Source organism: Furipterus horrens, unplaced genomic scaffold, assembly GCF_987537825.1.
Source record: "Furipterus horrens unplaced genomic scaffold, mFurHor1.1.pri manual_scaffold_5, whole genome shotgun sequence".
In the NCBI taxonomy this organism is placed as follows: domain Eukaryota; kingdom Metazoa; phylum Chordata; class Mammalia; order Chiroptera; family Furipteridae; genus Furipterus; species Furipterus horrens.
The window spans coordinates 36,794,209-36,817,590 of NW_028327175.1; the positions used below are offsets into that span (position 1 = coordinate 36,794,209).

At 39.4% G+C, this 23,382-nt stretch overlaps 1 protein-coding gene and 1 pseudogene across 3 annotated transcripts in view; one reads left to right on the forward strand and one right to left on the reverse strand.

Moving 5' to 3' along the window:
• DEPDC1B (DEP domain containing 1B) overlaps window positions 1-14,917 on the reverse strand; it is a 68,199-nt gene extending 53,282 nt beyond the window's left edge. For all 3 annotated transcript variants that reach the window (XM_090278932.1, XM_090278931.1, XM_090278930.1), the window contains exons 1-2: window positions 14,800-14,917; window positions 174-439 (exon numbers count right to left, since the gene is read on the reverse strand). In XM_090278932.1, coding sequence (XP_090135058.1) covers window positions 174-439; window positions 14,800-14,847 — 314 coding nt within the window. In that variant the 5' untranslated portion in view covers window positions 14,848-14,917. The remainder of the gene's footprint in view (window positions 1-173; window positions 440-14,799) is intronic.
• LOC150008397 (testin pseudogene) lies at window positions 4,566-5,919 on the forward strand (annotated as a pseudogene).
• Window positions 14,918-23,382: the final 8,465 nt, after the last annotated feature.

The following is a 23,382-nucleotide window of genomic DNA, read 5'->3' on the forward strand; positions in this document are numbered from 1 at the left end:
GCTCTACGGAGTCAAGAAATATTGCAATCAGTTTTATTATAACAGATCCACAGAAGAAGCCTCCCTCCAAGGGACAAAGTAAATTTTTTCACATAAAGAAGTTTCAACAGACTGACCAGATGCACCTGTCCTCCCCATAAACTTCCCCTTCAGAGTTTACTGGTTGCCATTACCTGTACAAGTGACCATTGTCTTCAAAATTTTCCTGACCCCATTTTCCCTTGATGTCTTCAATAACATGATTTTTCAGGAATTTTTTTAGCAGCTGCACCGTTTGTTTACGGGTCACTTCAGGGCCAAAGTTTTGACTGCACCTCAGCAGCTCATGTAGCCAATCCACAGCTTCGGCCGCTGTGAAGCAATGTTCGTAACTTTTGAACCGACAGCGATGTTTCCGTAATGGCATCTTAGCGCGAAAAAGTTCAACTGTTTCATTCCACTAGAGAAAAAAAAGAGAAGAGCATTTACTAATCAACTGATTTTTTAAGGTTATTGAATCCAAAATATTTAAGACAACAAATACAATTTTCCCACTTAGAAGACTGCCTTAGCAACAGAGCCTTGAAATTTGTGTACTCGCAAGCTTCACGCTGTAAAGAAAAAGTAATTTTTTAAAATGAATCTATTCATTCAATAAATATGTACTGGAGATACTGCCATCAAGCTGTTCTATTATATGAACATAATAAATTTTACACTGAGAAACATATGACCAAGAGCAGTAGCAAACTGAGCCCAATATGCCTAAATCACTTCTTGGGGCCCTATGTTTAATATGACTTCACCTTCCTTGGCAATTATTTACTGTTTATTCCATGAAAGGCATTATATGGGGAACGGAAAAAAGAGACATAGTGCCTAATATCAAAATATGTTTTAAAATTCTGAAGAACATTTTCCTATTTAAAAATAAATCTGCAAGACGTAGGCATAAGTAAACATGCTTTGTCTCCTTGAGCAACTGCAAAAAAAATTACAACTAGAACTGAAAACAATACCCAGAACCATCAGAAAATCAAGTTGAATGGAAGACTCACAACCAAAGATTTAAAGAAGCCACATCCATCTAGACAGGTATGAAGGGAGGAGATGTGGGGATGGGGGGAGAGGTGCGGAGGTGCAGAGGTGCGGTGTGGTGCAGAGAAGTCGCAGCAACGAACCACTGATCCCACATTTACCTGTGGTGGATAAAAATCAGGAGGGATACCTTGGGAGTGAGTGATCCCAGCCCCAGGCCAAACAACACAGCCCAAGGTTCCAGAACCGGGAAGATAAATCCCCATTTCTGGCTGTAAAAACCAGTGGGGATTGGTGGAAGAAACTGCCTGATTTTCAGGAGACTCTTCTTAAAGGACTTGCATGGACTTAGAACCTACATAGACCCCTTTGGGATTCAGTACCAGGGCAACGGCTGGAAGGGCACCAGTCACCACCAGTAAGTGAAGTGCCTGGAAACAGGGTGAGTGCCGGACAAACTTCCAGAAGCCAGGCAGTGGCACTGTCCCCCCTCCGAGCCCTCCCCCACACTCAGGATCACAAAAAGGTGAAGAGGGTTGCCCCACTCTAGCGATTACCTAAGGCTCTGCCCCACAGAATTTACAGGTGTCTTTTCTACACTAGGCCATGCTACTAAGACAGGGAGTCAAAGCAGCTTTACCTAATACACAGAAATAAACGCAGGGAGGCTACTAAATTGAGGAGACAAAAAAAAAAGATGGCCCAATGAAAGAACAGAACAAAATCCCAGAAAAAGAACTAAATGAAACAAAGATAACCAACCTATCAGATGCACAGTTCAAAACACTGGTGATAAGGATGCTCAGAGAACTCGGTGAGTATGGCAATGGCATAAAAAAGACCCAGGAAGCAATGAAGTTTATACTAAGTGAAATAAAAAAAAAAAAAAAATCTACAAGGAACCAAGAGTGGAGGGGATGAAGCCCAGATTCATATCAACGATTTAGAACAAAAGGAAGAAATAAGCATTCAACCAGAGCAACAAGAAGAAAAAAGAATTTTAAAAAATGAAGATAGTATAAGGAGTGTCTGGGACATCTCCAAACTTACCAACATTCAAATCATAGGCATGCCAGAAGAAGAAGAGGAAGAGCAAAAATTGAAAACTTATTTGTAAAACTAAGGAAAGAAAACTTCCCTAATTTGGTGAAGGAACTAGACATACAAGTCCAGGAAGCACAGAGAGTTCTAAACAAAATGGACCCAAAAGATACCACACCAAAACACATCATAATTAAAATGTCAAAGGCTAAAAATAAAAAGAGAATCCTAAAATTAGTAAGTAAAAAGCAGAGTTATCTACAAAGGAGTTCCCATAGCCTGTCAGCTGATTTCTCAAAAGAAACTTTGCAGGCCCAAAGGGACTGGCAAGAAGTATTCAAAGTGATGAAAAGCAATGGACCTACAACCAAGATTACTTTATCCAGCAAAGCTATCATATAGAATGGAAGGGCAGATAAAGTGCTTCCCAGACAAGGTAAAGCTAGAGGAGCTCATCATAACCAAGCCATTATTACATAAAATGTTAAAGGGACTAATTTAAGAAAAAGAAGATCAAAACTATGAATATTAAAATGGAAATAAATTCACAACTATCAACAACTGAATCTAAAAACACAAACTAAGAAAACAGCCAGAACAGGAACAAAATCATAGATATGGAGATCATTTGGAGGGTTATAGGCAGGGAGGGGGAAGGAAGGAATGGGAAAAAGGTACAGGGATTAAAAAGCATAATTGGTATGTACAAAATAGGCAGGGGGATGTTAAGAATAGTATAGGAAAGGGTGAAGCCAAAGAACTTATATGCATGGTCCATGGACATGAACTAAGTGGAGGAATTGCTGGAGGGAATGGGGATACCAGGCAGAGGGGGGCAAAGTGGGACAACTGTAATAGCATAATCAACAAAATATATTTTTTAAAAGATACAGAAAACAAACAAATAAATAAATCTAGACATCCACACCTTCATCAGCCATCCCTAGAATAAATGAAATGTTCACATATGGTGTTCCTCCTACATAATCACTCCAACGTCTTTTAGGTTCCTAGGCTTCCCACCCTAAAAGTCCTGAAAACTCAGTCTTACTGTCATATCCATTCCCACTCCTTGCACTTTTCTCTTTCAAATAGATCGCTTCACAAACTGTGCATTTTATCTTTCATTTCCCTTCCGACTGAAATCAGATTTTCTGATTTCGCTCTTTTCTTTCCACTATAGTTTTGATCTTAGCATATTCTGATCTCAGTATATTCTTTTTGTTTTACCCAACAATGGTTCCTTGTTTTCACTTCTGATCGGGCCTTTTCTTCCAGGTTTCTCTTCATACTCACACTCTCTACTGCCCAACCACCTCTGCAACTATTGTCCTATTTCTCTTCTATCTTTGAGGTTTTCTAAGTCACACTAATAATTCCTGAGTATACACCAGGTGTTTAAGGGGCTGAAGTAGGCAGGGTCTGTGCAAACGTGTTGGGAAAAGTCATCAAGAAGGCAGGTCCACCACTGGACCCACGAGCGAGACCTGAGCATTTGGAGTCTCCCTCACCCTCCCCTGAGTGTGGAATATATGTTCCCACTTGCCTTCCCTGCTCCCAGAAGCTGCTCCAAAGACACAGTCTTGAGACAGAAATGAGGTGATTAGACTCTCTGGACTGTGTACATGACTACACCCTGTTAGGGCCTCAATATAAAGTCTCAGATTTGGTAGGTGGGTGCAGAAAACTACTCATCCTGCAGCCATCCAAGACAATCCTCATACATAAGTTTCCTTGCTTATTAAACCTGTCACCAACAAAACTTGAGTGGTCTGCCTTTTCTTTGGACTCTCCCTGCCTTCTGCATATGGAAGCCAGTTTCAGATTACACTTAGGAAGCTCCCAAAGGTTGCAGACCAACAGCATGTACCCTGGACATGTAGCACAGTGCACAACACACAGTAGGTGTTCGATAAGCAAACGTTTAATTGGCCCTTTATTTTTTCTGCTTTTTTAGAACCACCTTCTAACTTCATGCCATTTAAGTCCACTCTGATTCCCAAGCATGTCTTCCTCCTGGCAAAATGCACACATCTTTTTGCCTTATGCATATTAATCTTTCTACTCCATTTGACACTGTTACAAGCAATGCTCTAAATTATGCTGGTCCAGATTTAAGTTTTTTTTTAACTTCTTAAAAACACATACAGAAGCAAGGTAAGCCACAGAGTAGGATAACATATAAGCAGGATTTCTAAAACAAAACAAAAATTCAAATCAAGAAAAAAAAGACAGACGCCAACGAAAAAATGGAAAAAGACAGACATGTCACATAAAGGATCTCCAAATTTGCCATATAATACGAAAGAATGTTCAATCTCATTGATTACCAATGAAATACTACAAAAGAAATCCACAATTCAATACCACTATAAACCTACAGAATGGCTACAATGAAAAAAGCAATACTAAGTGCTAATAAGAATGTGAAGTGAGATGAGCGGCAGCTGCAGTGGCGCCAGAGTCCGCGCAGGTATCTCCTCCCGACCCCCAGAACGTGTGGCATAGTCAGAGGCCAGGCGAACCTGGATGTGAGATCCTGGCCAGGAGGAAGGAACCTTTTTGACACACAAATATGGACCTGGAGGCCAAAGTGAAGAAGATGGGCTTAGGTCATGAGCAAGGATTTGGAGCCCCTGTTTAAAATGCAAAGAAAAATGTGAAGGCTCTGAACTGCACTTCTGGAGAAAAATGTCGTTAACTGCAAGTGCAGCCAAGAAGAGCATGATGTTCTATTGAGCAATGAAGAGGATTGAAAAGTGGGGAAACTTTTTGAAGACATCAAGTATACCACCCTGATTGTAAAGCTAAAAACAGATGGAATCTCCATGTATAAACGCAATGTTATGATATTGACCAGTCCAGTTGCTGCCAAGAAGAATGTCTCCATCAATACAGTGACCTATGAATGGGTTTCTCCTGTCCAGAATCAGGCATTGGCCTGGCAGTATATGCAGATGCTACCCAAGGAGAAGCAGCCAGTGGCAGGCTCAGAGGGGGCGCAGTACCGGAAGAAGCAGTTGGCCAAGCAGCTCCCTACCCACAACCAGGATCCTTCAAAGTGCCATGAGTTGTCTCCTGGAGAGGTGAAGGAGATGGAGCAGTTTGTGAAAAAATACAAGAGCGAGGCTCTGGAAGTAGGAGATGTCAAACTTCCCTGCAAGATGGAGGCTCAAGGCTCCAACAGAATGTACATCCCTGGTGGAGACAGAAGCACCATGACAGCAGTGGGGACTGTGGAGGACAAATCAACCGAACACAAAAGAACTAAGTATTCCTGCTACTGCTGCAAACTGAGTATGAAGGAAAGTGACCCAGCCATCTATGCCAAAAGGGCTGGCTATGATAAACTGTGGCACCCAGCTTGTTTTGTCTGCCATACCTGCCACGAACTCCTAGTTGACATGATTTATTTCTGGAAGAATGGGAAGCTATACTGTAGCAGACGTTACTGTGACAGTGAGAAACCCCGATGTGCTGGCTGTGATGAGCTGACATTCAGCAATGAGTATATCCAGGCAGAAAACCAAAAGTGGCACCTGAAACACTTTTGCTCCTTTGACTGTGACAACATACTAGCTGGGGAGATATATGTGATGGTCAGTGACATGCCCATGTATAAGCCCTGCTATGTGAAGAATCATGTTGTGGTATGTCAAGGATGCCACAAGGCTATTGATCCTGAAGTACAGCGAGTGACCTACAACAGTTTCAGCTGGCATGCATCCAGAGTGCTTCCTGTGTTCCTGCTGTAGCAAGTGTCTCACTGGGCAGAAGTTCATGCCGGTAGAAGGCATGGTTTTCTGTTCAGTGGAGTGTAAGAAGATGATGTCTGAAGAGGAGAGCACCAAGCAGTACTGAGCCGTAGCTATCCAAAGTGGTCTGCATTTCTACTGTAAAATGGAATTTGGAAAAATAAATGGAAAAAAGGAACTATAATGAATACCAAACTAGCTTTCTTTGCTGTATTTCCTTTACCATTTTTTTTTCATCTTAAGATTTAAAATCTGCTTTAAGCATTTGATTTTAAAATGTAAAGAATGTTATTATATTTCTTTAGCTTTCCAGATGTAAAATCACTGAGTTGGAAGGTTGGGTTTAATTAATCTTTTTATCCCTATCTCCCTTGTGCCAAACAGTATATATGAAAGTTAGTATGATGAATGGAGACATGAACATTTCTAGTTCTATATTCTTGTTTCCCTCTAATGTAAAATAAAAAGGAAATGAAACATGCCCTAATGCCAAAACTCTGCATTTATTGCCTCATCATATTCAGTGAGTTTTGTGTTGATACACAGTAAATTCTTCTGACAGAAGAAATAGAAATGCAACATAATATAGAGAACTATTATTTTAATGCTGATGCATTTGTTATTTCCTGATTTAGGCAGAGGTGGCTTTATTGCATTTCTCTTTTAAAAAAAATTTTTTTCCTACCTCTCAGTATTCTCTTTGTAAGCTGGTGACCTTCATATGTGGCCTTGAATATTTTATTGTCACATGTGGCATCCACACTTTCTATTTATGATTTTTGGCTTGAACTTAAAAGACCCTAATTTATATTATGTTTTCATTCCAAAGAATATGTATACTTCGTACCCAAGAAACTATAATTTGTACTGATTGTACTTGCCTGCCATGATTTGGATATATTTTTTGCATAGTTTTTATTCTTTTCTAATAAATACTGTCCTATGATGCTTCTAAAGCCTGTTCATGGGTATATCAAATGCCTTCTTCATCCATATATACTTCCATTCTTAAGTATTCCTAACTTTTTTTTCCTGTATAGTTATATACGCTATGCACTATGAAAATCAAATGAAATTAATGATATGTATATTATTACTCAAAATAAAATTTCAGTTTAATTAAAAAAAAAAGAATGAAGTAGAAATCTCATACATTGCTGGAGGAAATATAAATCAATACAATCACTTTGGAAAATAGGCTGGCAGCATCTGTAAAGCTAAATGTATGTACACCTCATAACACAGCAATTTCATTCCTAAGTAGACAACACAACAGAAACACATATACAGGGGTAGGCAAAAGTAAATTTACAGTTGTGAGTACACAAAACATAGGGTTTGTTCTTGTACTATTATCATTTATTAATTATTGTATTATTTTCCACACAAACAACTATAAACATACTTTTGCCCACTCCTGGATATATTCTCCAAAAAACACACTGTTCATAGTAGCAATATACTTAATAGGCAAAACAACCTAAATGTCCATCAACAAAAGAACAGCTAAATAAATAGTGATTTATTCATGAAATGGAATGCTGTACAGCGATGAAAATGAACTATTGCTTCATGCAATAACATAGATGAATAACATAGATAAAATGTAATACTGATATAAGACCAGATAGGAAAAGTAAATATTATATGATTCCATTTACATCAAGTTAAAAAGCAGGCAAAATTAATCTATAGTATTAGAAATCACAACAGTGGTTAATTTGTATGAAGGTGGAGAATGGGAAGAGGCAGAGGGACTTCTGAACTGCTGATAATGCTGTATTTCTTGATCTGGGTGTTGGTTACATAGGGTGCTCACTTTGTGAAAATTCATTAAGCTATATGCTTACATTTTTTGCACTTTTCTGGGCATATTATGCAATAAAAAGCTAAAACAAAATACACATATATACATATATGCACACAAGTACTCACATTAAAATCCCCTTTAAGAGCAATCCACAATTTTAGATCACCAACCTGAAAGTTGGTAAATATGAATTGGGTGGTTGTGATAGATTGAATGCAGAAGAGAGAAGGGAGGCTGGAGAGGAAACCAAGTGAGCTGATGAAAGAGGGACTGAATGTAAACAGAGAAAAAGCAGGGCAAATGGGCTAAAACTAAATAATGAATAGTAGAAAGAGAGCCCATGGAGAGTCCATGAACGTTGATATAACTTTATCTGCCTATCTACCACACCAGGTCGTTGTGAAGTCAAATGAAATCATCGTTATGAAAGCCCTTCGTAAAAGACAAAGCATTCCTCACACATAAGGACAATACATATAATTTCCAGGATTACCTCTTAAAACAAACTAAGGGGTTTAATCTGTTCTAGAACTGAAAAGAAACTTTGGGGCCAAATCAAGGCCCAAGGAGGACAGAGAAATTGGCACGTGTCACTTAGGTGCTTAGTCTCAGAATAAAATCTGGAATCCTCTTCTATGGTCTCATCCCCAAGTGATTACTTCATTAGCCCAAGTACTTGTGAACATTTACATAATTTTAAACAATTTCTGTGTATTTTTAACAATTTTTTTTAGTCCTCTGCTGACACCTGCTTTCATTTTAGTCCTGCTCAAGTATGTCGGGAGGTGGAGCTAGAAGGAGGTTAAAAAATTATTTACTTATTTTATGTTAATTGAATTATCATAATCATTATCAACTAAACTTAATGCATAGTAGTTTACATATTGCATTAACATAATAAAGACATGCTCTATGGAACCCAGTGTTTTGGAATATAAATAAATTTCAATGAATAAAATGTATTAAATAAAGGTTATTAATTTAATCGGACTGGTTAGCAGTTCCTCTACTTATTATTTTAATTACAGAATAATGCATATAATAACAAATTAAATGCAAAGGTATATATGAGTCTGCCTTGTCTCCAATTCTATGTACATATCAAACATATATACATATACAGAACTTTTCCTTTTGCATGTATGTTTTATCGTTGTTGTTTGCTTCCTTTTGAAAAGAAACAAGATCAATCATACTGTACACATTATCCTACAATTTGCTTTTGCACTTAACATACCAAGGATATCTTCCTTATGTCAATACCTGTAGATCTGGCCCATTCTTACAAATGAATGAGTCTGATATTCATTCAATCATTTTCTAACTGATGGACATGCAGCTATTTCCAGTTTGTTTTAAAAGTGTATTCTTGTTTATACAACCTAAAGAACCATCTTTCATTTATTTACCTTTGGTATAATAGCTTTCTGTAGAGTTTCAGCATATTTAAATCACTCCTACCAACAACTTTATGAGCCTCCTGCCTTATCTCTGACAATACCTAGATGCTATCATTCTTCTCACTTCTGTCAGCTCATGTACAAGAAATGCTATCTCTGCATTTTGGCTGCACTTTCATATCTTCATCTTCAGTCATTTTTATTTCTTCATCTGAGACGTGCCATTTTTCTGTTGGGTTGTTTCTCTAAAGTTTTAATCAACTTTAAGAACTATTTAAATCTAGAATTTAAATCTAAGTGCATATAAATCAGTAAAGTTAGTCTATTTTGCTTAGTTCAGTATTCGCACCACCGGGGATAGTGTCTGACATTTAGTATGTGTGTTCAATAAATAAACATTGAATGAAGAAATATGGACTATTAATCCTTCTTTAAGTATTTTAGAATGTTGTCTCCTAGCTTATAAATATGTTTATGTGGTCCCTAGCTTTGGAAAGGTTTTGTTAATGATTATGTTGTTTTAAGGAAACAAATATAATTTATTTTTCTTTACAGTTTTAGGGATTACTCTTAAGAATTTCCTCATCCTGAGACATTAAAAGTGTTTATCAAAATTTTCTTTTAATGTCAAAGAGGGATTTTATTTTAATATTTGAAACTTCGACTGAAATTTTTTATGGTGGGAGGTAGGAGAGCTCTAACTTGACTTTCTTCCAAATGGAGAGCCAATAGTGCCATCCTTTTCTCACTGAATTGAAATATTGTTACTTACATATTACCTTTCTTGATTCTGAACTCTCTTCTATCCCACTGAGATATTTGTCTATTCCTGTGTAATACTATACCCTTGCGATTATAGACAATTAATACTATATTTATATCTCTGGTAGTAGGTCAAGGTGCCTACAGACTTTAAAAATTTCTTTGAATTCTCATATTTTTACTTTTGTGTATGAGCCTTCAACTCAATGCAGTCCCCACAAGAAAAAAATAATCTATTAGGATTCTGATTGGATTTTTAGCTATTCTCTTGACAGCTGGTTTTCATTTCACACTAAAAATTTTATAAGACGTTCTTATCAAAGGTTCATCTCTTCTAAAACAGGGAATTCATAAAAAGAATTTTAAATGTATTTACTGTGATTTTTCATGGCATTTATGATTATGGCTTATATTTACTCAATCCAGTGTTTCAACTAGAAGTTCAAAACCTAGAGAGAGCCATGGTCTCTACGCCCACTTATTTCCAGATATAAGTAGTTATTTGGCTACTCTGCCAAGAAAGAAAAAAAGTTAAGTTTTCTTTAAACGAATTCACCATTCTCACTTGCAATTAAAAGAAAATATCCTATGTCAACAAAGAACAAGATAGAGCTTGAGAATGTGACTTTCTTCCAAGCATATTACATTTAAAGAGATAATCTTTATAGCAAAGGGAACAGGTTTTATGATTAAAAAATGTTTTTGTTTCAATTACTTATTTCAAACCCCCAACTTAAGAGATAAAGAATCATACAGCACAACTGTTTAGCTTAAATTAACATCATGAGCTAAACTACAAAATACAACCCTGAGTGTTGAAATGTGCTTCCTGTTCCTTCCTCCAAAATATTTACTCCATTTTCTTCCTTATTATCAAAAAATTATGAGAATGGTGCTATACTATTATAATACAGCACCTGGGCAGTGAACTCACAGGCAACAAAAATCCGGATATAGTTGTGCTTGCCACGTACCAGGGGTGTGAACTGGATAGTCAGTTCATCCTTAGGTCTCAATCAAATGAGGGAATTAGACTAGACAATCTTTGGAGTCCATTCTAGATCCCTGATTCAATGAGGGCTATAAGTCTTTTAAAGTTTACCAGTTGCATCAGATGATATAGATAACTCAGAATTAAATTCAAAGGATTAGTAGATTTAAGCAATTTTCACTAAAAGCAATTTTCTTTCTCCTCATTATTTCTCTTAAAATAATCAACTATTTACATATGTGGGTTACAAAAATAAAAGCTACTTTCCTGATGATAAATAGGTTACTAATTAGCCTCCATATTCATCATGAATTGACTTATAAGTCTGTCATTTGGTTTTTGGCATAAAAATTTACCTACTCATAAAGTGTTATTTTCAAATAAGACTTTGGTGCTTTAGAAAATGGAGCTGTAAATGGTTTGAAAATATAGTGAGCCATAAAAGGAGCAAGCAAAAGCCTGCTCTTTGTATGCCAATAGATTTTCCAAAGCTGTTCCTGAAGCTTAGGTTGAGGATGATGTTGGGAGGAGGAGGAAATGGTAAGCTGGAAGTGGGAAAAGAAAAGTAAAGAGAGAACTATCACAGACTTTATGATTGATCTGGTAAAGCTTTGAGGAACAACTAAATTTTGTTCCAGAAAACATTATGATAGAGTTTACAATGGAAGGAAAGCACCTGTAATGAGAGTGAGATCACTGAGAAATCAAGAATTTTCACTTTTAAAAAATGGTTATTGTTTCTGTGTTTTCAAAATCTTGGTTTAAGATCAAGTTTCTCAAATGGAATAAATAAAGTTTAGAACTGGATTGACTACGTGGGAAATTCCGGTGAAACTGAGGTATTTTCATTAATTATTCCCATAATTTAACTTCCCACTTAACTTTATCAGTTTTGGCTAAACTTGGTTTGAATATCACTTCTTGCAGACCAAAAGACTTCCAGAGAAAGCACTTTTCTTTATAAATTCATTTGATAATATTGTAGTGTGACTCAGAATTAAGCACTAATACGTAGGTACTCTGCATCTATAAAAAGTGGTACTTCATATATTTCTGTGAATGAGATTAAAAACAGTTCCAATTATGACATAATTTTTTTAGTATAAAGCAGGAAGAAAGAGAGCTAGTTATGCCAATATCTAGAGACTCTCTGTTTCCCTTGCAAAAACGATGTGAATAGACTGGGGAAGAGGGGAGGATGTGTTATTTCCTTCCACAAAGGAGAGCAAAGTTTCTGAAAGACCCTGATAAAGCACAATCTCAAGTTCATCCCTAACGTTGGACCTACCAATAAATAGCCCTGAGCCCAGATGGTTTGAAATGGTAGAGACAATTGTGAAACAGAAGCAGTTATTAAAATATTATTTTTAAGACACCCTACTTGTTCCCTACCACCACCATCCATACCTCTTAGAGGTTAGCCCAAAGGAAAACCTAAATTTATATTTGTTGATTTTTTAAAAATAAATCATTCTGGAGTGTCTGTAGTATATCATTTGCAAAGATAAATACAATCAGTCCTGACTGGTGTGGCTCAGTGGATTGGATGTTGTTCTGCCAACCAAAAAGAGGTCGCCAGTTTGATTCCCAGTCGGGGCACAATGCCTGGGTTTCGGCCAGGTCCCCGGTTGGGGGAGTGAGAGAGGCATCAGATATATCAATGTTTCTCTCACACCTCAATGTTTCTCTCCCTCTCTTTCTCCCTCCCTTCCCCTCTTTCTAAAAATAAATAAAATCTTTTTCTTTAAAGATAAATGTAAAAAAATAAAATTAAAAATGATAAATGCAATCATTCCCCCCATCCTGTTCACAGGCACCTCTGTGATGTGACTGCAGTTCTGTCCATAAAGTGAAGCAGAATAGGGAATACAGTCAGTGATACTGTAATAACTGTGTATGGTGTCAGGTGGGTGCTAGACTTATGGGGGGGGGGTGAGATTGTTTTATAAATGTCTTACCACTATGCTGTACACCTGAAACTAATGATATTAAATGTCAACTGTAATTGAAAAAACTTTTTAATTTTAAAAAAAGGAAAAGAACTGGAGCTGAATTTCTATAATCTGGATTTAGCTGTTTGACTTGCTCTGACCCATGAGATCTAAACAAAGTTATAAGCAGAAACCTTTTAGTTATGTTGGAACAGCTATACTCTATGTAAACACACTTGGCCCAGCCAACAGCCAGAATCAAGTCAAGCAACCATCTTAGACCGTCCAGTCCTAGTCAAGTCACCAAATAGATGATTGTGGCATATGAGTGGCACCAATAGGAAAAACCACTTGAAAAAGCCCAGGTGAGATTGCTGACCCACCAAATTGCAGGCATGTATATGGTTAAGCCAAATGAAACAATGCCACAGATTCCCCAAGTCCCCTGAAATCATATGTACAGTTTCATAATTATGTGGCAGGTGCATTTTTCTGTAAAAAGCAGATAATATTTATAAGATTCTCAGAGTGGTTTATGAGCCAAATAAAAAATTAAAGAACCATCTGCCACAACCATTTCTCCTACAAGCTAGCTTTCTTAGCTGTGACTTGGCCCCACCGGCCATAGTGTGACTGGCTCTAGAACGAAAAGGAAACCCTAATGATCGTTCCCATTGTCCCACTGTCCTCATCTCCTCCATATGTATAAATCTAGTTGAATGAGAGTTTGGAACTTAATTCCCATCTTTTCCTAGATATCCATTAGGGTACATATGACGAGACTAATTCCCAAGTTAAGGCATGACCAGAAGTGGTGTCAGACCAAGGAGGGAAGTCCCTTCCTCCCAAATTACCACTACGCTTTCATAGAAAGCTGCCTAAAAGCCTGCCATGGCCATACCAAATTGTCACCACTGATTCCATTATGGTAATCCTTTGAAACAGAATTCACTAACATTACTTGCTCTGGGTCATAAAGAAATCAAGCAGGTACCCCTAAGAACCAGAGAAGGAAAACTCTGACTCCAAAAAACCTCCGCTGCCTTGCGGCATACCTCTTCAGGGGAAAGGCTAAGGGAGTAAACCCCGACAGAAAATCCGGAGCCGGAGTCCCTAAGGCGGTTTGACGTTGTAGTCAACACCGGCAACTCCTGCGGCGCACCTGAACCCAAGCTGTATTGACTCTGTCTTTCCCTTGGACCCTTCAGCTGCGAAGAGAGGGGGGGTCTGCTGCATGGGCAACAGCAGAGCCTCCATATCACCCTGCCCAGGCTCTGTAGCTTCAGCTTCACTGGAGAGGACACTCCAGCGTCATCGCAAGATGTCGATGCAACACGGGAGGAGACAGATACCGTGTCACTCCCGAGTTGGACTGCACAGCCATTCTTGGCGGTGCAGATAGACTCTTAAGAAGCTACACCATCGTCTCTGGAGACGGATGGCTGCCGACGGATGACCCCTAAGAACTCTGAATACCAAGCTCTTCTCCCAGGAGAAAGAGCAGCACCCTGGACCACCAGAGTAGGCAAAGGCTCTTTCGGACCAATCACCCGGCGAGCCCCTCATTTTTGTCGGTGATGACAAAAACAGAAACGCCAGGGACCGGATATGTGGCCAGGACGATCCACCTCTGTTCTAAGTACCGTTAGAAAGAACCTCAAGGGTCACCACAAGTGACACTCAGGACGGAGACACACCCTGCCCCGACTGCAGAGTGGGGTGGCCCTCAGGTAACAAACTGGGTTTTTCCTCTCCCGGAAGCCGGTGTAGGATTACGCAGGACAAAGAGGCGCGGGAATGGGGTGTGGGGGGTCACCTGGTTTTACGGGCTCTTCCAATTGGGAGGTGTCCTTGATTGCCGAGAACATGGCCAAGGCCTCGGGAACGAAGCTGCTCCCCAAACTGCCTAGGCTCGGGGCCGCGCTATCCTTTCTTTGAGCTACGTCCGTAAACAGCAGCCCCGGCCCAAACACGTCCCGCCTCCAAACCCGGGCCTGCCCCGGAGAAGCAAAGACAGCAGTGCGCAGTCGGCAGGACCGCCCGGGAACCGTGGGGCTGGAAGCATTGCCCAGGGTCCCTCATGCTCACTCACCAGCTTGGTGGCCCGGTAGGGGCCGGGACCCACGATGCTGTGATCCATGTTCCGCACAAGGCGACGACTGCGGCCCCAACAGCGCTAATCTCCGCTACCTCACAGAGCCGCAGTTTGAATCGCGAGCCTGCGCACAGCGGGCGCTGATTGGGCGGCGCTGCGGCACGTGAGGGGAGCTGCTGGGCGGGGCCGCAGGGACGCGTGGGATAGGGGGCGGGGCAGATGTTCCCTTGGAGTCCTGCTGCTCCGGGAGCTGTGATCCCACTTGTACCCTAGACTAAGTGGGCAGTCGACCCTCGCCTCACCCTGGTCACATTCCGGGGAGGGACGGGTTTGGACTGACTGTGCCGGGGTCTCTCCGCCATGCCCTGGGGCGAAGGTGCCTGGAGTTCCCCTCAGACTGCCCTACCCACCGTCCACCCGCAGACACATGCTTTCTTTGCAAAAATGGCAATGGAAGTCTAACTCGGTGACCGAAACCCGGCTGGACTGAATAGGCAAATCCCTGTCCGCCCTCCCGACTGCACCGTGAAGCTGGAGGTGCTGCCAAGCAGGGAGAAGTAGGTAGTGAAATGAAGCAAGCAAACTGTGTCTACAAGTGGAGGGACATTTAAAAACCAGATAAGAGCACTTAGTCACAAGGAGTGTTGATAGCGTTGTAAGAACAAAAAAAGAGCTGGAAAAGAGCCCCGATTCAGCTTGTCTATTTGTTCTTATGGAAGAGTAGTCTTTCCCTTGAATTTGAATTCTATATTTTCTATCAGACCGAAATTTTCAGCCCTTCACCATAGAATTGTGAGTTCTTTTTCACTGCTCAGGATCTTCCCCACCGAGGAATTGGTGGTCTAATGTGCAGTTTTTCAAAAGGACAAATGAGGTACCAACTCTATACCTATGACTGGAGTACAAAGTTCAAATCTGATCACCTCAGTGAGTGCTCAGGCCAAGACATAAGGAAGAGCTGAGTAAAGAATCAGATCTTCACTTTAGCCTAGCTTCAAAACCACCTTCCTCCTTTTGCAGGTTTAGGTATGGATTTATGTGAATTTTAGAAAGCCAAAAATACTCCTAGGATGATACATGTGTATTTTGTAATCAGAAAGTAATTAAGATCATTTTACTTCCAATGAGTAAATCCTTATCAGTACTTCTTTTGGGGAGGAGGAGGAACCTCTAAATTCCAAGAAAGAGATTTTCTTGTTCTCAGGAAGGAATACCAATGGGGCACAAGAGAGAGAAGGCGAAAAGGAATTTCAAAGCTTTGTCCATCCAGAACCTGACATGGTGGTGGATCTGGGATCTGATACAAAACATCATGTGTGCTTCCTGAACATTCTCCCAAGAGTTCATCATAAGCCATGGACAAGATAATTCCTTTTACTGGAAACACACCTCTTCAAAATGATCAGAGGCCATAGAGACAGTTTTTGTAAATGTAATTTAAGTTGAACTACTAATATCAGTCTTTCCACATCACATAAAAATAGTTGGGAAATTTCTCCCCCTCTCTGTGCCCTAAAAGTTCAGTACTTTCTACCTTTCTGGCCTAGCTCCAAGCACAATGTTCTTTCTGTTCCTTAAACATACTCAGTCTTGTCCCGCCTTGCAGCCTTTGGACTGGCCCCCTGTTAGGAGTGTTCTTGACCCAGCTCTTTGCAAGGCTGTCTCCATCTCACCATTCAGGGCTTAGTGCAAATCATACCATCCTATTCTTGCCCTGTTTTATTTCCTACATACCACTTATCAGTCCCTAATATATTTATTTTTTTATCTTCTAGTTATCTAATAAAGAGGTTCCACCTTCTGAGAGTATTTTGAACATTTGTGGGGTTGTTTCCTATATTTTACGAGACAGAAGGGCCAGTATTTTGGAGGCAAGAGTGAAGGGAGCTAGATATTTCATGATATTTAAGTCAGGCTGCTCAGCCAACAACTGCCCCATATTCTGCAGGACTCATTAGTGTCCCAGTGGTCTTTGAGGTAAGTGGAAAACCTGTTTGTAGTTATCTCCGCTGAGAACCTAACTCTATTTTACATAAATAAAAAATATTTTCAGCCAGTTTTAATATACACTGAAGTTTCCAGGAATAGTATGCTCTGTTTTATTTAGGAAAAGTTGTTTGCCATGTCAGAAAATCATGTCAGTAATGACAACACAGTTTGTGTTGTTTGAGACACATATCTGCGACATTTTGCATCTGTAATGGTTGAGTTCATGAGCATGGTACATATTGATGCAATATACTTATTTAGTCTTTATTTCAAAATGTCAAATATAAAAAAATGATAACAACATTAACTTGATTGTCTTTACTTCTCTTTAATCCAAATTTATTTTTCCAAGTAGATGCAAGTACTTTCCTATTTCATTATACCTTCAGGTGCAGTGATGCTTAGGTATTCATTTATATTTTCAAATAAATATCACCTTATAATCACTTCCTTTTTATTTCACATTTAAAGAATGTTATGTTAATTTTTCATTATGTGTGGGTTAATGACCTGTGAATTTCATTTTAGCAGAGTAAAAAAAATATTCATTCTGATATAGTTGCAAACCATTTCTCTGGCCTAGAATATAAACTCCTTGAGATCAAGAATCTTTTGTTTCCCATTGTACCCCACTTCATAGAGTATTATCAGCTACATAGTCATAGATACTCAAATAATTTAAATAAATGATAATATCTTTATTCTAATGTAAAAATATCTTTAACTTACTAAAAACTGAAGTGTAAGATAGTTTATCCTGAGCTTTCACACTTGAGCATGCCACAATCCCCAATCCCTCTCCACTGGTACCCCAGTTTAATAAGCACAAAAAATTGCTAGTTTTTATCTGACACACTCATGACTATCGTTAACTGAGTATTTATGGCAGTTATCTACTAGGACTTTGAAGTCAAATTTGTGACCAATTCCTAACAACTATAAAGAATGTAATGGCGAGTTACTTTATTTTTCTACCTTCATTTTCTATTTATTCTCTGGTACTGTAGAAATATATCATAAGCTGCCTCGGTTCCTTTTTGGAAAGAGGAACTGTTTTTTAACTTCTGTAAGAAATAAATTACAATTCTTACTTGCGTAAAGCAGCTTTCAAAACTTTTTCACATTATCTTATTTGAGTCTCAGAACTATTTGAAAATGTAAATTATGAATAACCCCTATTTACTGGTGAGGAAGCTAAGCTTCAAAGTGGATAAATGACCTGCTTAACCAGAGAGGTTAAGTGCCCCATTAACAAAACCTGTGCTTGAACCTAGACCTTCTGCTGTGAAAACCTGGGGAGTTTGGTCTGGCCTGGTTGCTTGATTGGTTGATTTTTACTAATACCTTCAAAAATCAAAAAGGATAACTTTCAAATATAAAGTCAAATTTTAATTTATATTTATGCAGACACATTTCAGGAGAGGAGGAAGAAGATAGAAACCTTTCATAAATCTATCCAAATGACCCTTCTCAGGAAAGAGTTTCATAAACATCACACATTTGAATTCTTTTTCAACCTTCTAATTATGGTTTGGCTTATTTTTACTTTTGCATTAACTGGGATTGATTGCATATGAAGTATAAATTTAATCAGATTACTATTTCACCCAAGACAGTTGAATTCTCAGTTATGTCTCAATTAAATTATGAAAATTCATGTCCACATTCTGAGTGTAGCAATTTTAATAAATTACTGTGCAGACTCTGCTATGGCATATTAAGTGTCCATCAGGATCCTTATAGCAGCTTTGACTCAGTCTTAGAACATCTTTATAAGGTGAGTATCAGTACACTGGCAATTTCTCCATCAGCAGCTGACATTATTAACATTAGGAAATTTCAAGCTGTGGAGGTAAAAGTGGCATAGACATCAAGTATACTATGGGGTTGGTATGGGCATTTCTCAACCACACTGAGTAGGGAGTGTCTGGGAGCCATGCCTTCACTCCCAGGAGGGTTCCTGGCTGCCACATTCAGTTCTTCTGCTGTCTGAAAGGTCTCCCAGCTGGTTGGATGTGTCATTTTGATAGCACTCTGCTGAAGCCTGATTGTTCTGCAACTACATTCAGTTGTGTTTGTTGGCATTTACGCCATCAAGACAGTCTATTTGCTGAGGTTCTTATAAGTTGTAAAATCCATGGCTTGATTTCCACTGCTCTTTGTAATGTCACCATTCTGTTGGGAAATGCCTCACCCCCAACCCACAGAGCTTGTATCAATACTATTCACAAATAGGAACATCATGTTCTTTGGGGTACGGGAAAAAGGAAGCATGAAAACATGTGGAAAACATAGAACCATACTATTTAATTGAAACAATTGAATAATACTTTTATTTCAGTATTTAAAAAATAAATGCCACAAAGAAATAAGAGGATTTATATTTATTTCATTTATTCAGCATGCATGAGTACCTACTATGTGTCAGGCACAGTTCCAGTCATTGGAATATAGTAGATAAAACAAAGCCCTTATTTCCAGAAACTGATATCCTAGTAGGAGAAAGGACAAGTCAACTATGATACATTTTTTAAAATATATATACACCAGGTGATAATTGAGTGCAAGATATTTAACAGGTAATTTCCTACTCGTGGAGGCAGCAGCAGAGAATCCTGGCAACCAAGGCCCATGGACCACAAGCACAGGAGCCCAGAGAGCCCGAAGTGAGGCGGTGGTCAGCAGCGCAAGGCCAGAGCAGGATGAAAATGAGACTGTGAGGCAAAGCTGCTGGGGAACAAGGAAGGTCTGTGAGCCGCGGTTGGTGCAGGGTGTGTGTACGTGTTGGGCTGTCATACAGAATAACAAAGGCAACAGTGGTTATTGTGTTTGCCTACAACACTGCCGCTCTTATTTTGTTTCAGCATCAAGTAACTGAAACTGGCTTGGCTATAAAAATACAAAATCATTTTAAGCATTTGTCCTTACTGATGATTACTTTATATTTTATTCCTTTGTTTATCTCTGACACAGATCATCTTTCTTTCTACCTTTTCTTGGATTATAACATATACAGAGAAAAGCAGAGAAATTATCAGTATAGTGTTTGGGGAATTTTCACAAACCAAACACATCTGTGTAACCAGCACCAGATCATGAAACAAAAAACGACCAGCACCTGAGCAGACGTCCTCTTGGCACCTCCAGTCTCCAGTGCACCCCGCCGCCCCCCCCCTCACCAAGGTAACTGAAGCAGATCCTGCACTTGTAAGAAAAAAAAAGAAACAAGAAAGAGTTTACCCCAGACCAAAGAGAAAACAGAGGCCAACTCCCAAATTACCAGGAATTTAGTCATCTACATTGTAACTCAAAACCAACTATGAAAGTAAAGGGATGAAAGGATTTTCTTTAGAGGACAGAAAACCCAGCATTTGATTTCAAGCTTGGCTGGATCTACCATTTGTGGATTTTCTCTTTCATTTAAAATTAAAGAGTGACTTTCTAGACATTCAAACCTGTTTGACTGCATTTTTTTAATCCAACTTTCTCTGTTGCTCTTGGAATTAACAACTGGGTAGTTCTTTGGTTCCAGCTCCAATAAAGGGTTGGTGGGGGCAGGGGGTTGGTGGCTCTGCACAGTGTGCTATCAGGTTGTCCCCAGCCTGTCTACACACCAGAACCCTAGAGACACTTAATAGAACACAGAAGCAAGGCTGATTCCAGGTCTCCTGACAGTAATCCATTTGGGGTGAAGGGACACCAGAGGAGAAGAGTGACCACAGAAGTGCCATAATTATGACGTGCCCTCCCGCTGGCAAGCTGTGGGCTGGAGGAGTGGTTCTGCAGGCCCTGCCAGGAAGCGTCCTGAGGACCTAGGCAGCACCCTGGAGGACAATGACTCTTGCCTGTTCTGTGCTTGAAGCCGAAGTTACCAGAAGTAGCATTTTAAAGGAATGTTAGATAAAGGCCACGAGGAGAGTTGTCAGGTCTCCAAATTGGGCCAGGAAAAATACAGAACCCAAGGAGCTGGGAAGAAAGAGGTTATGCTGAGCTAGAAGGGTGAGGCAGAGTCTGGAGTAACTACAGAGCTGCAGTGCAAATAGCTAAAATCAAGTTTTGGCCAGACACTTTTAAAGAGACAGGGACCACAGCACCATCTACTAAGAATTCTGGCTCCTGAAGTGCCACCTAAACCTGACCTCAGTAATGTTTTAACTACCAGTTTATAGAAAATGTAGAGGATGGGAGAATATGAGGGGTTGCAATTTGCAACCAGCAAAATCTGGAACGTCGGAGGGTCCATAAGTGATGGGGTGTGTGCAATTGCAAGGAAGACGGAGGGTGGAAGGTAGAGCGAGAACTCATAAGAGGTTTAAGAGACAAATCAACTAATCACAGTGCTTGGACATTATTTGGATCATATTTCAACCAACTATAAAAATAACAAAAACTAAAAATTTTTAAAGCAATTAGACCATTGGAAGTTAGAATACTAAATAGATGTTTGAAAATAAAAATTAGACTTCAAAATTTTAGGTGTGATAATTGTATTACAGTCGTTTTTTTAAAAGACTCAGTGTTTCAGGGCAGTGGTTTTAGAACTTTATATACATCAGAATCACCTGAAGGAGTTCTTAAAGCACAGATTGCTGGGCCCTGGCCCAGAGTTTCTAATTCTGCAGGACTTTATTGGAGCCTGAGAATCTCCATTTCCAACAAGCTGGATGATGGGTACTGAAGGTTTATATTACTCTTCTATTTTTGGTTTGTTTGAAATTTCTACTTTAGATATTTTTTTAGGATAAGGAAAAAGAAATAATAGAAAAATCATTTGACAATATCCAACATTTATTCCTAATTAAAAACTAAATAAAACTCTTAACAAACTGGGGAATAGAAGAAAGCTTCTTCAACCTAATACCAGTAAAAATCTATGAAAATCCTCCAGCTACCATCAGATATTATGGCAATGACTGAAAACTTTCTCCCCAAGATCAGCAACAAGACAACAATGTCTGCTCTCATCATTTCTCTGTAACATTGTACTGGTGGCTCTAACCACTGCAGCGAAGCCAGGAAAGGAAATAAAAAGCATTCAGATTGAAAAGAAAAAGTTAAACTGTCTTTATTTGCAGACAACTAGCATCTATATAGAAAACCTATGAGGTCTACAAAATAGCTACCAAAACTAATGGCCAAGTTTTACAACACTGTGGCCACAGAGGGGACTGAAGCAGGGGCTGGTTGGCTGTAGGGGCGGGGCTCTCTCTCTTCACTACAGCCCCAAAGAGCTTTTTCCCTTCTGAGCCTGCAACCTCTCACAATGTGGAGGCCCCAGCTGGGTTGCTTTTCGTCCCTGGCTGATGCTGGGAGTGATACTTATTCCTCGGTTAATCATATTTCCACATGGAGAGACTTGCCTTGAAGCAGCCATTCTCAAACTTGTCTGTGCACTGGAATCACATGGGGAGCTTCAAAAGCTACTGCTGACTGGGTTCCACCTCCACAGATTATGACTGAACTATTCTGGGTTATGGTCTGGGCAGAAGATACCAGTGATTCTAAAGTGCAGTCCAGCTGGAGAACCACTGTCTTAGAGTAATATTTCTTGCCTTGCAACTTCTCTGAACAGTGATTTAGGAGGTGAAACTGGGCAAGAATGGCTCAGGCCCTGTAGGGTTTTTCTGTGGGATCTGCCTGCCTACAAAGTTTACTAAGCCTGTTTGGCTCCTCTGAGCCACACATTTTATAATAACACGCTCTGTGGCAAGGGGCAGAGGGAACGGGATGTGGGAGAAGCCTGTAGTTGTCTAGAAGTTACTTCCGCAATGTGAGTCTATCTAATTTAGGCATAAGAAAGGATCAGCAAGCCCACTTACTCAGCAGGCCTAAAGGCATCTTCTCCTAGCCACGTATCTCTCCAATTTTCATCTGGAAAAATTTCAAACCTACACAGAAGTTGAAAGAATAGTCCCAGGACACCTACATGGCCTCCAAATACATTCATCAATTGTTAACATTGTGCTCCATTTGCGCTCTCTCTCTCTCTCTCTCTCTCTCTCTCTCTCTCTCTCTCTCTCTCTCTCTCTCTCTCGTGGTTGGTGAGATATAGTTCAATAAACATCTCCTAAGAACAAGGGCATTTTTCTTCTTAGCCATGATACCATTTTTACTCCCAGGAAGTTTAACAAATATACATTATCTAATATATAATGCATAAATTTCTCCAATTTATCACAAAATTTTCTTTATAATTATTTTATTTTATTCAATCTTTATTGTATTTTTTTGCTATTACCATTTAATCCCCTTATACCTGCCTCCTCCCAGCAATACCACTGTTATCCATGTCCGTGAGTCCTTTATACTTTCTTTAAAGACTACACACTGCATAGTTGTCTTGTCTCTTCCCTCTTCATAATCTAGATTAATCTCCCTCCTTTTTATAAGACACTGACAAATTTGAAAAGGCCAGACTGACTGTGTCATAGAATATGCTGTAATGATAATTCCTTATTAAACTCATATTAAAAATTTAGCAAGAATACTGTGTTGATGTTGTTGTTTGCTTCCTATTGCATCACATCAGAAACAACATGTCAGTTTGTCCCATCATCTCTGATGCTGAGTTGAATCACTTGGTTAACGTGG